At 41.8% G+C, this 16229-nt stretch overlaps 1 protein-coding gene across 2 annotated transcripts; it reads right to left on the bottom strand.

Annotated features, from left to right (window-relative positions):
- Positions 1–103: 103 nt before the first annotated feature.
- adpgk (ADP-dependent glucokinase) lies at positions 104–15371 on the bottom strand. Of its 2 annotated transcripts, none has more exons than XM_083546404.1 (8): positions 15158–15371; positions 14329–14582; positions 11875–12100; positions 10564–10626; positions 10281–10401; positions 9910–10106; positions 8482–8580; positions 104–2951 (listed from the first exon to the last, which is right to left on the bottom strand). In XM_083546404.1, exons 2-8 carry the CDS (start codon positions 14562–14564, stop codon positions 2385–2387), a joined length of 1509 nt encoding a protein of 502 aa, XP_083402530.1. In that variant the 5' UTR covers positions 14565–14582; positions 15158–15371; the 3' UTR covers positions 104–2384. The 2 variants fall into 2 exon arrangements, with proteins under 2 accessions (XP_083402530.1, XP_083402529.1); XM_083546403.1 differs by having other exon boundaries at positions 104–2954; positions 15158–15282.
- Between the last annotated feature and the right edge of the window lie 858 nt (positions 15372–16229).

The raw sequence follows: 16229 nt of genomic DNA, 5'->3' as shown, positions 1-16229 counted from the left end.
AACACTAGGGTTCATGTAGATCCAGTGTCTGTATTCTTTCCCCAGATTTAGGTTTCTTTACAGGAAAGAAAAAGAAAAAAAAAAAAAAAACTTTGAGACAGGATTTAGGATCGACCGAAATATTTTATTGATAGAAAATATAATTAAAAGTCTTAATATCCCATAACCTAAATATTCCTGTTATCATGTTGAAGACTTTGCATAATTTATATACTAATGTACAGTTCTTATCAGAATAATATGGAGAGGTTTTAAAAGAAATAACGAGTCAAAATGCTGGTCGAAAGACAAATAAAAAAGAAAGTATAAAGTTATTTCAAGAAGAAAAAAAAAAACAAAAAACATATATTTGCATCAGTTTCATATCTCGGTGATATGTGCAGCTTTTTTTGGCCATCGTCGGTCCAGGCTAGATACAGCGATCACATCTTGTAACCTAAATCACTTCGCTTATAGTAGCAGCTTTTTGACCTGTCAGGGTTGACGTCTAGACGTCTGGAGGATTTATTTTTTCTTCTCCAGCTTAAATGTTTCTTCAGGACTAAACGAAACGGTCTCAACATTCACTTCTGACAGCTGGCCTACATACAGTACTGCATTTTGCTGCATCAGAAGAAGAAAAAAAGGTTTCTTCTCATCAGAAGAAATTTCAAGACTTCTAACAAGCAAAAAATCGTATGAGTGCAGTACTGAGGTCAGATTTTCTTTTTCACAAGATTAAAAACGTTATGTATGTAAGGATACGAACTGATTTAAAATAGGAATAATACAGGCCGTGACTAAACAAGTAGGAAAAGTTCCCGGACTTTCTTTCAGCCGTTCGGCATTTTAAAAAAAGCTGATTTATTTTCTTTTTAACTTAAGTGAGTACAATGATCTAAATCATGCGGAGGATGAAGTGAATGCTGGTGTTCTTACAAATATGCTGATGCAGAACACCAAGATGGCCACCATTTCTATAAGCGTGTGTACTGCTAATCAAGTCGGTACGAATACATCATTTCAGTAATCAGAAAAACCTATACTACAGGTATTTTTTATATTATTTATATATAGGGTTGCAAAATTCCAGGAACTAAGAAACTTTTTATGGGAATAAACTGCCAATTTACAAAGTTGCCGGGAAACCCATCATTGGGAAGTTAAATGTAGTTCTTGCAGGATAATCTTGCAATTGTATTCGAATTTCTGACCTACACATTCCTCAAATCACATGCACGCAGCACACTTACTGCAGGGATGCTGAGGCTACGCCCCCTACATGCACTGTGCGTGCCTCCGTAACACAACACGCATCATGTCAAAACATCATCTTGTCGAGTATCCACGTAAATTACATACAATCTTCCTTGTGCTGTGTGTAAACACTATTGTGCAAGAAAATTATACTAACCACAAAATCATAGGCAAAAATGTGATAAAAAAAAATCTGTATTAGTTTGCACGCATCTCAGCTTATGAGCAAACAAACTGTTTATTATTAATGTTTAGATATGATAAATTGCCATAAAATCTCTCAAATTACTGTTAAGTGTCCAATTTTGACTATTTTCAAAAATCCCCAGATAACGTTCCCATAGAAAGTTACAGGAAATTCCCCACCCCTTTGCAACCCTATTTTATATATAACGGGGTTTTTTCCCAACCAAGTAGATTTATTCCAACGTAGTAGATTTTAAGAGCTTGGAGTTTGGTTTATTTGAGGTAAAGCCTTCTGGATGAAGCTCTTTCATGAACCTGGTTAAAAACAGGGCATAACTGTGTAAAACTTAATAAAGAACAAGGTTTTTGTGGCAGTTTTTACAAAATATCCTGGGTAGGGGTGTCAAAACTTATGGCCTATTTGAGATCTAGTTCATTTCATCTACCGCTATTAGATTTATCATGTTAGAAGATGAATGAAACAAATCCAGGAGGGAATATAAGAGGATCTGGTTAAGGCATTTGATTTTGTGGGGGGCTCGTGGGATTCTTATGCCTTTTTTATTATTTCATAGCAGCGCAGGGTTTCTGCTTCTTGCTCAAATCTAAGTCATAGTAGTCAGTGGAGTAAAATGTCTATGGAGTGTGAAGGGGGAAAAAACTAAATAAAACAGTATTTTCTACTCAGTGCAATATGGTCTCAAGTAGGACGAAGTACAGTACTCACCAAACGGATTAAGACTACGTACTGTGTTTGGACAAGAAGTGAGGTTCTCAATCCTTTACCTATGAACAACATCCTCCGCTATTCGTTACTGTTCACATTAAAGACTTAAGTGAATGGAGGAGCACCTACAGGAACATCCCTCCGGCTGGTCAGATGCTCAGCAGGCTTTGTAGAGAGGATCAGGGTAAGGAAATGTTTTTAAGACATTGTTATTGGACATCTGGGATCTTCAGATTTAGTCATCAGAGTGCAACTGGGGCACGATCTCAGAATAGATAAGTCCCTCTGCTGAGATCGCATCCCCCAGACCTACTGTCCGCAGCGGCTGTTTGCATATGAGTACCGGACTGAGATAGAAGGACACGTTCCCTCTTCGCCACACCGTCACCGGGTTGGACGGGTCCAAAACTAAGCCCTCTTTTGGTTCTGAGAAAGAGCTATTGAAGCTGAGCGGAGCTTTGAGCTCTACCTTACTGATGTCTACAGCTCGTACACCGCAAGCCTGTGTGCTGGCAACGCGAGCCCCGGCTGCTACGGCTCCCCGCTGGTTCGCCCAGTATCCGTCCACCGTGGCCAGCACGTGGTAAGCCAGAGTGTGGAAGTGGATGCGGGTCAGATGGGCTTCGGAATCCATGTTGGCTCTGCCGTGCTGCTCCAGGATCCAGAGGAGGATGTCAGAGACGCGGCCCACGTCAGGAATGCCGTTCCACAAGGGGAGTTCGGCGTGAGGACCTCCGCCAGCCTGAGTCAGGAAGAGCAGCTCCTGCTCGTTCAGGCCGATCGAGTTCACTAAGGGTAAGACCTGCTAACAGAAGAGAGCACACAATACTGAATGTGGTACGCATGTGGTGCCGCTGCTCAATATGTGGCTCTTGTCCTATCTGTTCTAGGTAACGTTTTATAGCCTGATTAATTCTGTCATTTTGTATCTACTGTATGTAAAACCAATCTGCCACATCTGGTATTTAAGGCTATAAATACACTATATTGATACACTATATGGATAAAGACTATATCCAGCCATATGTGGTTCTTTTACAAATCGCTACCACAAGGATCTAGGAGACCCAAACCTGATCCAGCATGACTATACCAGCGAGCACAAAGCCAGCTCCATGAAGGTGTGCTTTATATGGATTCGAGTGGAAGATCTCCTGCTATAGAAATCTGACTTGGAACACTGCATGCACCACAGGCCACCACCAACTACAAAATCTACTGGAACATCTTCCGAGTATTTTGGCAGTTATTATAATGGGAAATGGGGACTAAATGTGGAATTGGATGCTGAAAAAAGCATCTCATGCTCAGGTGTCCAGAAACCTGTGTACACAAAGTGTGTTTTAATTCAGCCCAAATTCTTCTTCTTCTGGCTTCTCCCATTAGGGGTCACCACAGCAGATCTTCTGTCTCCACACTAATCTGTCCTCTACCTGCATGTCTTCCTTTACCACATCCCTAAACCTCCTCCTTGTTCTTCCTCTTTTCCTTCTTTCATCCTCAGCATTCTCCTACTGATATACCCCATGTCCCTTCTCTGCATCCATCCTCGTCACTCCCATGAAAACCTCAACATCTTCAGCTCTGCTACCTCCAGCTCCACCTCCTGCCTTTTACTCAATGCCACTGTCTCTAAACCATACACCATCGCAGGTCTCACCACAGTCCTATACACTTTTCCTCTCACTCTCGCAGATACCCTTCTATCACAAATCACTCTTGCCACTCTTCTCCACCCACCCCATCCTGCCTGCACTCTTTTCTTTACTTCTCTAACACACTCTTGATTACTTTGCACTGTTGACCCCAGGTACCTGAACTCCTCCACCTTTTCTCCCTGCAACCGCACCACTCCACTGCCCTCCCTCTCATTCACACACATGTACTCTGTGTTACTGCTTCTGACTTATTTCCCTTCTCTTCAGCGTGTACCTCCAGCTCTACAGGCTCTTCTCAACCTGCTCCCTACTTTCACCACAAATCACGATATCATTCACAAACCTCATAATCCATGGAGACTCCTGTCTGACCTCGTCCGTTAACCTCTCCATCACCACTACAAACAGGAAAGGGCTCAGAGCTGATCCTTGATGCAGTCCAACCTCCACCACCTTGTCTGTCAATACTACTGCACACTCCACTGCTGTCACACTGTCCTCATACACGCTCATACGTGTCATACCTGCACCACCCTCACATACTTCTCTGACACACCTGACTTCCTCATACAATACCACAACTCCTCTCTCGGCATACACTTCTCCATTCCTCAGGCATCCTCTCACTTTCTAAAATCTTTGTGTCGGACTAAAGGGAGACGTTACAGACCAACTCTCCCGTCTATCGTCATGGGAAATGTGAGATCTTTACCCAACAAGATGGACGAGCTAGCGGCTCTTACCCGGCATCAGAGTGAATTCTGGGAGTGTAGCATCATGCTGTTTTCAGAGTCATGGCTAACTAAGCTAACACCAGATACAACCGAGGCTATAGATAGATTTCAACTACTGTGCGCGGAGAATGGTTTAGGGTTTGGGGGTTAGGGTCCCCACAGAACGATGGAGGGGTAAGAGAAAGGAAGGAGGACTGGCAGTTTTTGTGAATAATAGATGGTGTAAACCTGGTTATATCACTATTAAAGAGCAGATCTGCTTTAAGGACACTGAGCTGTTAGCCGCTAGCATGAGGCCATACTGTCTGCCCAGGGAATTCTTGCATGTTATCACGATAGCTGCGTATATTCCCCCCTCTGCTGACGGTGAATCGGCATGCGATGTCCTGCATTCTGTTGTTAACAGATCGTTAACACAGTGCCCAAATGCCCTTCTCATTATCTCTGGAGATTCCATTCATGCCCTTCCATCCTCCACTCTGCCCACATTTACCCAGTATGTTTCATGCCACACCAGGGACAATAAAACACTGGACTTATTTTACGCCAACTCAAAGGAGGCTTACACTTCAGCACCCCTCCCCCCTTGGGAAGATCAGATCACAACCTGGTTTATCTCCTGCCTGTTTACAACCCCCTTGTATACAGGCCTGATGAGACCAGTGAGGCTCTGAAATCGGGATACAAGGAAGAGCTGAAAACTGTTTGGAGAGGACTGAGAAAGAAGATCAGGGAAGGAAAAGCATGCTACAGAAGGAAGATGGAGGATCAGCTGCAGCAGAAGTGGGTGAATGATCTGAATCTATTATTTAACAGATTTGATCAGCTACCCTCCTGCCCCCATCCAGCCCCCCCTGCTGCAACCCTCCTTCTCTGCCTCCACAGCAAGCTGCTCCAGCCCCACCTCTCTCTGCACTGCTATCAGCTCACAGCCTACACACAACACACCTAACTCTCCCCTCTCCACTGCCGCCAATTCCCTCCAGCCCCCACTCAAACCAATACACACTGCCCCTTACAGAAGCCCAGGTGAGACTGGAGCTCAGGAAGATCAAAGTGAGGAAGACGGTATCAGCTCCAGGCTCCTTAAGACCTGTGCAGACCAGCTGTGCGGCATGTTGTACAAGTTTGACCAGAGCCTGGAGCTGGGGAAGGTGCCACAGCTATGGAAAACATCCTGTGTGGTGCCTGTACCAAAGACGTCAAGCCCAAAAGACTTTGGGCACTACCGACCAGTAGCACTGACCTCGCATCTGATGAAGACATTGGAGAGGCTGGTGCTCACTCATCTCCAACCTCTGGTGATCCATCCAATCAATGAATCCACTTCAGTTTGCCTACCAACCTGGCATTGGCATGGAAGACGTGGTCATCTTCCTCTTAAATCAGGCTATTTTGCACCTGGAAAAGGCTGGGAACACAGTGAGAGTCACGTTTTTCGACTTCTCTAGTGCTTTTAACACCACCCAAACTGTGCTCCTGAGGGATAAGATGGTGTACATTGGAGTGGACCATCATCTGTCTAGCTGGATATTGGACTACCTCACAGACCGGCCACAGTATGTGAGGACTCGTGACTGTGAGTCTGACATGGTTGTCTGCAACACTGGAGCCCCGCAGGGAATGGTTCTAGCCCCGTTCCTCTTCACCGTCTACACTGCAGACCTAATGTTCAGCTCAGCAACCTGTCACCTGCATAAGTTCTCTGATGACTCAGTCTTGTCGGTCTGATCACGGATGACGACGACAGGAAGTACAGAGAACTGATCCAGAACTTTGTGGACTGGTGCCAACGGAGCTGCCACCAGATAAACATGGGAAAAACCAAAGAACTGGTGGTGGATTTCCATATGCACAAACAAACTTCATTACCCCCAGTGAACATTCAGAGAAAGGACATTGTGAGAGTGGACTCTTACAAATACCTGGGTGTTCATCTGAACAGCAAACTGGACTGGACAGATAACACTGAGGCAATTTATAAGAAAGGACAGAGCAGACTCTTTCTGCTGAAGAGACTAAGGTATTTTGGAGTGCAGGGAGAGCTACTTAAGACTTTTGTTGACTCTGTGGTGGCCTCAGCCATATTCTATGGTATAGTCTGCTGGTGCAGCATCTCTACTGCAGAAAGAAGGAGATAGACAAGCTGATCAGGAAGGCCAGCTCAGTCCTGGGGATTCCCCTGGACACTGTACAGGAGGTGGAAGAAAGGAGGATGTTAGCTAAACTATCATTATTGCTGGAGAACGTCTCTCACCCCCTGTATAGACCAGTTTCATTGTTGAGCAGCTCCTTCAGTGACAGACTGTTACATCCTAAGTGTCTGAAGGAGCGTTACAGACGGTCTTTTCTCCCTGCTGCTATTCGACTTTACAATCAGAGCTGCTCCCAAAGAACCAGACACCAAATTATACACTGTATTACTGTTTAACTGCAATAATAACAATAACAAATTAACAAAAAAAAAAAAAAAAAAAAAAAAAACACATTTGCAAAAACAAATTTTACCTGTGTGCAATATGCCTGTTAACTACTTACTCATGGTTTCTTTTCTTCTTCTTCTTTTGTATTTATACATTGTGTTGTGTGTATATATACACTGTATACTATATTATGTCTCAATTTTATATATATATATATATATATTTGCATATATAATGTAACAGAGAAATTTTCCCACTGTGGGACAAATAAAGGTTTATCTTATCTTGTTTTCCTCGTTCATTAGCTGTTTAAAATACTCCCTCCATCTTCTCAACACACTCTCCTCACTAGTCAACAAATTTCCATCTCCATCCTTTATTGCTCCAACTTGCAGCACATCCTTCCCAGCTCGGTCCCTCTGCCTGGCCAATTGGTACAAATCCTTTTCTCCTTCCTTAGTGTCCAACTTCTCACACAGCTCCTCATATGCCTTTTCCTTGGCTTCTGCCTCACTCCAGAAAATATCCTCCATCTTACAACCCACTTGTGGAGCATAAGCACTGATGACATTTATCATCACCCCTTCAACTTCCAAACTCTATTCACCTCCACTACACTTTCACTGTTCTCTCAGAATCACCCCTACACCATTTCTCTTTTCATCCACACCATGATAGAACAGTTTAAACCCACCTCCAATGTTCCTGGTCTTACTCCCTTTCCACTTGGTCTTCTAAACACACAACATATCTACCTTTCTCCTCTCCATCATATCAGCTATCTCTCTCCCTTTACCAGTCATAGTACCAACATTAAAGTACCAACCCGAACCTCCACTCTCCTACACTTCTCCTTTTCCTGTTGTCCCTGTAGACGTCTTCCTCCTCTCCTTCTCCTCCTTCAGCCAACAGTAGCCAATTTGTTGACTAACAATACCTGTGGCGGTCGTTGGTAACCTGGGCCTCGACTGATCCAGTATAAAAGTCGTGATCCGCATATTTGATTTGGCACATTTTATGCTGGATGCCCTTCCTAACACAACCTTGTTAGGGTTGTCTTGTGCAACCCTAATGCCTGGGGTTTTCAGCCTACATCAAAAAAAACGATAAGAAATGTGGTGATTGTGGTAACTGATGCCATTCCTACTTTCCAGTACCAGAGTTTTATTAAGTCATATCGGTGTTTTGGTAACAAAATTACGCGTGTGTGAGAAGAGAGCGCTCAGATTGGAGTGCTGTAGATCTGAAGATCAGAGTGCTGCGTCTACAGAGCAGCAAAAACTTGCACAGCACACAATGGGGTGTTAAAAATTTGGATTCTGGAAATTCTGAATCAGGTAGTGACAAGGCTGTGTGTAAATAGGTCTATGTTCTAGCTCATACACACAGAGGTTAACAGGTTATATGCCTAAAATAGCACCAGGTGGTCATAAACATAGCAAAGCATCCAGGACCCATATCTTTCACATACATGTGCAAGGGTTATAAGAAGACATGTGCTAAACATATACATTTACCTCTTTCGTAATGATGCTCATGTAATCTCGATCGGTCATGCTGGCCAGCTCCAGATGGATGGGCGCTTCGTTTCGGACGTCAGAGATGGCGACCGCAAACTGTCAGAGATAAAAACGTTTTTCAAGGTTGGACAAAGATAAAACTATCTGAAGGGCCAAATATTCTGCGCTATTTTTGGTGTACGGTCACATTTCCTATACCGGTGGTGACGAATGTCACAAAAAGTGTTTTCATTTAACATTCTACAGCTTATAGTATGGATGGAATTTCCGATCTTAACACCAATTTTGCTTCTCTGAGGTAGATCTAAGAAGGAAATGCTTAATATTGATAATACCTACCCACAATATTCATAGCACAGACATTCCCAAGGGTAGTTGCTGTAAATGCTGGTCAAATAAATACACAGTACAGACCAAATGTTTGGACACACCTTCTCATTCAAAGAGTTTTCTTTATTTTCATGACTATGAAAATTGTAGTCACACTGAAGGCATGAAACTATGAATTAACACGTGGAATTATAAATGGAATTATATACATAACAAAAAAGTGTGAAACAACTGAAAATATGTCATATTGTAGGTTCTTCAAAGTAGCCACCTTTTGCTTAGATTACTGCTTTGCACACTCTTGGCATTCTCTTGATGCCTACTTTGAAGAACCTAAAATATGACATATTTTCAGTTCACTTTTTTGTTATGTATATAATTCCACATGTGTTAATTCATAGTTTTGATGCCTTCAGTGTGACTCTACAATTTTCATAGTCATGAAAATAAAGAAAACTCTTTGAATGAGAAGGTGTGTTCAAACTTTTGGTCTGTACTGTATATATTCATTCATTCATTTTCTCCCGCTATAATATATATACAGTACAGACCAAAAGTTTGGACACACAAGGTGTATTTCGCATAATTAAGCTCGTTAATAAATGACTTAAGGCAAAATATAGCAAAAAATATTTTCTATACTAGTTGCATTACCATAGAAATACATTCATCACTTAAAAGGATCAACATAACATTAACAGGAGTCATTAATTTGTAATAATATTTAGGGGTAATTGTCTGCCACATGAAAATATTTACTTTTTACAATTTTCTCGTATTGTCATCGTAAGAGCAGAACGTCTGAAGTTGAAAACATCGGAGAGCATCTGCACATTAAGCATTTAATAGGTCGAGAATAGAGGAAATTGCACCTCAAAAATCCTGATCTACTTTTTTTTTTTTTTTTATCAATATGATATATTGGGATGGTTTAGCATGTTGTTATTACAAAATACATTTCTAAAAATATATTGAATTTTTAAAAGTTGGTTAATGAATCTTGTCTCAGGTGCTAGAGACTAATTTTTAAAAGCAGAGCTGCTCATAGATTCTTCTTGGAATAGTGATTTCTTGAAAATCCTGCATAGTTCACACCTCTTTGAGTCGGTCCTCCCAGAGCGCACGACCCATTCCCTCCATCATATGGAGTCCAGACAGAACCACGAGACCGGGCTGAAACTCCTCCAGACTGGCCAGAAAGGTCTCTAAAGTGCTCATCTCCCCGTTCGACACATCGTGAGAGAAGATGAAGCGATTGGCTTGAGGGGCCTTACTCGAACCCCACTGCTCCCCTAGACACACACACAAAAAGAGCAGACTTCATCCTTTACAATCTGATTAACAAAACCATAGTGTGATAACGCATTGTCATACGTGCTTAAAAATTTTTTAATAATAAAATCGTCTGTAAGTAGCCTTTTTATACAGTCATGCATATAAAGAAAAAGGAGTGAATCTATCCTGACCTGCCTTGAACTCAAGGATGAGATGATACTCATCAGCCTCCTGAAGTGATTGTGGTGGAACGACGATCTGTTCATCCAGCAGTTCGTGCAGCTTAGGTCCAATAGGGCCGCACAGCAGAACCTTAGGTGAAAAGCAATAAATGAATGAGGTACGGAAACATGCAGAATTATCAGATGTCAGATAATCAGACCAAAAACACCACTGCTAGAAGGTGTCAGAAGTGTACGCACTACACTCTATGAGTCAGATCATTTAGCGAGAGAGAGGCAGATATGAACTAACCACCAGCTCTGGGTAAGAAGCGAGTTTCTGGCCAATCAGAGCAGCATTTCCTCCCACGTACACCTACGAGAGAAAGAAAAATGAGAAGCTGTTCATTATGAAATATCCTCAGTCGTCCATCGGGTTACAGTCCTCCCCGGAAGAATTTCAATTGTGAGGCAAAAGTGTCAAAAGAAAATCAGGTCTCAACCCAATTGTACGGCATTTCACATTTGGAAAAGAGAAGCGAAGCCTTCGATACTATGGTGGCTATGCATCCAAATATTACCCATTATTTACTTCGATCTGTTCCAATACTTTTGCATCGTGAAACCCAAAAGACTCGGCCTTGCCGTTCCAATACTTTCGGAGCGGGCGGGGTTTCATTACTTATGAGAGGACACCGGGAATAACTCAGAACTTCTACGCTGAAAAAGCCATGAGTGAGCCAAACCTCCAATACACACAGAGTAATGTGTGGAGTGCTGCTGAAAATATTAATCACAGTCAACCCAGCAGAATTAAATTTGACACGGAAACTCAATCCTCCCTGGACCAGGCCTTCGTTCAATATTTAAACTGTCGGCTCGAGTCAGAAAGCACTTTCTATACACATCCCAAACATGTTCATTATGGATAAGTTCAGCTGTACTTACGCAATACAAATAAGAGCAGGGATGAATAACCGACAGACAGGATGTTTGTGTTTCGCAATGCAGAGCGCATGCTGCGTTTTGTAAAAAGTTTAGTTTTTGCTAAATAATGGGTCGTAATTACTGTTAAAACAAATCTAATTCTATTATCTTATTCTAATTACTCCAAACTAGGCTACTGATGGTGCACTGACAGAAGATATACACTGATGAGGCATACATTATGAACACCTGTCTAATATTGTGTTGGCCCCCCTTTTGCTGCCAAAACACTCCTGACCTGTTGAGCAGCAACACCATTGACTTCTTCAGTAATTTGAGCTAGAGGAGCTCGTCTGTTCGATCGGACCACACGAATAAACCTTCGATCCTCACATGTATCAATGAGCCTCAGCCACCCATGACCCTGTCGCCTGTTCAACACTGTTCCTTTTTGGACCACTTTTGATACATACTGACCACTGCAGACAGGGAAACCCCACAAGAACTGCAGTTTTGGAGATGTCCTGACCCAGTCGTCTAGACATCACAATTTGGCCCTCGTCAAACTCGCTCAGATCCTTACACTCGCCCATTTTTTCCGCCTTCTAACACGTTAACTTTGAGGAAAAAATTTTCACTTGCTTATGCACACGTTTAAGGCGACTACTACAGCAGCTCTAAAACCGACCCAACGTACCTGAGCACCAGGATACTCCGCAGCGGCCCTCGCGATCCTTTGGAAGATGACTTTATCGGAAAAGAAACGTTCCGCAGCCGCTCCTCGTTCCATGTAGTGAATGAAGGCCTCTTTTAGGTCCTCTTTGGAGTGCAACACGTCGTGGTCGTGTCCTGATCCCGGGTCAAGAGCCAAAGCCTGGAGCAAGTTGACGCCCGAGACCACCACGTCAATACAGGCGTTGACCCTGCAGAAAGTAAACAGAGATCGCCACTGAGTCTGTAGGCGAGTTGAACTGTTGGCTTTCAAATCCGTTCGGTTCGATGCAGTTAAAACACAACTGCTAATTACACAGTTTTGCAACACAGCGTGCAATTGTGGTTATGACGAACTGAACAGAAGGAACTAACAGTGAACAATAAAGCTTCCCCTTAGTGTTTTGTTCAGAGAAGGAAAGTCAACTATGAATAAACTATTACCGTAATTTCCGGACTATAAAGCGCACCCAAATATTTTTATTTTTAAAATAAATAAGCCACACCTGTCTATAAGCCGCAGGTGTCTACACTGAAACTAATGAACTTTACACAAACTTTAACGAAAGACAGTGTCTGTTAAACGGTGTAACGAGTGAAATATGTTGTGGCTCCTTTAGGAGCATAGCGGTATTTTGGGAATAGCCTGCCACTGCATTTTCCCGGTATTACTGCATGTGTGCAAGACCGAGGATTATGTCCTTATTCTTTTCTGATGCTTATTTCTAAGTTTCTTTGACTAACCCGTAACGCTGTTGCCAAGAAAAAATAAAAAAGCACAGGTTTTGGAAACCTGTCTGTGCTTATATGATTTCTGTTGCAACTGAAGTTAGCGAGCTCTCCCTTGACCCTGATACAATGAGTTACAACGGCTTGTATCTAAACAGTTGCCTACCAAGAAAGTCATTGTTTACTGTCTTCCCCCTTCCTTTCACAACTATTTCTCTCAAGAGTTTTTCTTTTGGCAAAAAATCGTTTTTTAGAATACAGGTGAGGTGCGTTTTTTCGTTTCCGTTCGGAAATTTCATTGGTCTAATGTTATGGGGCTCAGTTTTTTGGCTTGAAGTTTGTGAAACCAGGAAAAACCCAGGAAAAATTCAAAAGCCGCTTCATCATTTAAGTCGTGGGGTTCAAAAGGGGGGGGAAATAAGTAGCGACTTATAGTCCGAAAAATACAGTAATTTTCTCCATCCGTCGCACAAAAAGACTGTGTGCTGCTACACATAATGATTTTAGCCATGTGTCCACTGCAAATAGCGACTTCATATATCACATATACACAGCTACAGAATATGATCAAGCTTTCTTGGCTCTATCCAAGCAGAACATCTAAACCCACCCATGTACATATCCATGTGTTTCTCTCCAGATGTTTCCAGTTCACCAGAGTAGTGAGCACGATTCTTCAGGTTTTTTTTGTCAATTTAACTACACATGGAGCACTGTGTTTCCCCACGGACCATTATTACTGATGCACCACCCTTTAAAATCTGGATTGCTCTGGACAGGTAAACACAAACGAACGCTGCAGAATAAAAAATGAAGGACAAAACAGCAAGGGGCAAGGAGAAGATTCAGGCCAAATTAAAACGACAAAAGGTTTCCAAACAAACACTTACAAATATATATATATATATATATATATATATATATATATATATATATTTGTATTTTGATGTAATATAGCAATTAAATGGAAAGTTTCGTTTTATTTTAAAGGGGTTTCAGATATTCCTGTATGCAAATTCAGCAATAAAAATTTAACATTTTCTATAAAGGAAACAAATTAATTGTTCATTTTAAGAGACTAGTCTTATTTTCTCTTTTCTCTATTTTCTTAAGAATACCCGATTACTCAAATAATTAACAGCTGAAGCCCTAATTAAATGGGTGGGTTTACATCTTCTGTATCAAGCTCAATACAACCAATATAGATCTATTTATCTAAGTCTATATACACATACATACACTTTTTCAAAAGTATTGGGTCACCTGGTCATAAGTACGGTATGTGATTTTTGAGCATCGCATTCCACATTTAGTCCCGATTCGCTCTTATGAATCCCTCCTCTCTTCTGGGAAGATGTTCCACCAGATTTTGGAGTGTGCTTATGGATATTTGTGTTCATCCGCCACAAGGTTGTTAGGAAAAGCAGGTACTCACCTCACCTACATCAGTAGGGATGAGATCAGAGCTCTATAGCAGGCCACTTAAAATCTTCCTCTCCAAAGCATGTAAACCAGATCTTCAAGAAGCTCACTTGCAAAATTTTTGTCCAGTTTGGAAAAGAACCTCATAGAGCAGGAAAGGTCAGGTGACCCAATACTTTTGCAATATAGTGTATCTCTATACACACTCACCTACAATATTTTTTATATATACACACACAATACCACAAAACATATAAACATCTTAATTATTCAGATCACTGAGACTCACCCGACCGCTATTCGACCCCATTGCTTCGACGGTGCGGTGATCAGGGCGTCCCAGGCTCGGGAGATGGTTTCTTCGAGGTTTGCAGTGCTATGTTCATGCAGTGAGGAGAACAGTGACCGAGAGCCGGTGATTTCTCTGACCAGTTTGTACGTATGCTCCTGAAGGTTGGAGTTGGTGTGATAAAGGTAACCCAGAGCAAAAGCCAACAACGCCACTCCAGCTGCCTTCCTCCACATGGTTCAAGCCAGAGAGGTCTGGAAGGGAAGAGAACCGAGCAAGAACACAAACATGCAAACATTAGAGAACCTTAGTATGGGACAGGTTCGTTGTTCAACTAACTGGAAATAACTTTGTGTAACCTTCATGTGAGAGGAAGTGGGTTTTGTTTCTTGGTTGACAAACCTGGTCAGAAAAAATTAGATCTTTAGCCTAAGAAAGGTGTTTACTCCATAATAGACCTGGTGGTGGTGGTGGTGGTTTTTGATTGGTTGGTTGGTTGTTTGGTTGATTAATCAAATTTCTTGTTTGAATAAAAACCTTACAAGTTGCCCAACATGATTCCAACCATCTACCCAACTATCTTTTAGTGTTTATTATCTATTTTTATTTTTTTTTTAAGCATAAAATCTCTACAGTATAACAATACATATCAAGTTTTCCCTGCTGAGTAAACAAGCTGGTTAGCTGCCTCACTTTAAACACACACACACAATGCTAGCGTTAGCCTAACGTTTTATTAGCAAACCAATGCAACTAGGTAACAAATAAAACAGCAATAAAATATCAAGCCGGTTTTTTTGTGTCGTGTATAAACGCAACGCATACTAACCGAGTCGATTAATCGGAAAGCCAGAGCTGGAAATGAGACTGGCTGCTGAATGAGCTCCACCGGCGCCACGTCTGAAACGCGGAAGAAAGGACTCTTGGGTTTGTACGCAATTTCCGCTGGTTCCCCGGCGTACTGGCGGTTTCTGAATCGCACCATCATGAAGATCATAATCATCATCATCATTGACGACTTCTTGAGGAACTCTGTAGAAGTCAGGCAGTTTAACAGACCAGTCGCTGAAGCATCTTCTCCCTGTAAAATTAACCTCTCCTGTGCACCTCTCACGTTTTATTTAATTACATTTTCACAATGAATTGTGTACAGTAATGTTTTGTCTTTTTAGCAGAACATATTTTTTTCCTTTTGAGTTATTGAGATTTGGACTGAATTCCAGGTAATTTGGTGAATAGCTTGCTGATAATGCCTGATAATTGTGCTATACTAGTCAATAATACTAGAAAATACAAATAATTGGACTTCTTAGTGAGTTTTTATGTGGCAATAAGGTAACAGTGGTATTATGACAGAGGATTTTTTCAAGTTGCTTTTCAAGGCACAAAATAGGTCTCTAGTCTTGTTACTGGTTAAAACAGAAAGTCACAAGTCAAGGCAAGTCAAGACGGACAAATCAGACAGGTCAGGTTACAAGTCGAGTTCTAGGTCAAGAGAGACAAGGCACAAGTCAAGTCACAAATCAAGGCAAAAATCACAGATCTGGATGCTAGTCAAGTTTCAAATAAAGCAGGCAAGTCACAAGTATAGACACAAGTCAAGACAGGCCAGACACAAGTCAAGTCACGTCACAGTTTGGTAGTCACACGTCACAAGTAGTCACAAGTCAAGACAGTCAATACAGAAGTCAAGTCACAAGTCAAGACAGTCAAATCACAAGTCAAGTCACATGCTAAGATAGGAACGTCAAGACAGGCAAGTCAAAAGCTAAGTCACAAGTCAAGACAGGCCAGACACAAGTCAAGTCACGTCACAGTTTGGTAGTCACACGTCACAAGTAGTCACAAGTCAAGACAGTCAATACAGAAGTCAAGTCACAAGTCAAGACAGTCAAATCACA

This window comes from Silurus aristotelis (genome assembly GCF_946808225.1).
Source record: "Silurus aristotelis genome assembly, chromosome: 7".
NCBI lineage: Eukaryota > Metazoa > Chordata > Actinopteri > Siluriformes > Siluridae > Silurus > Silurus aristotelis.
The sequence above is the reverse complement of the archived record's forward strand: the minus strand, read 5'-3'. Positions and strand labels throughout refer to the sequence as shown.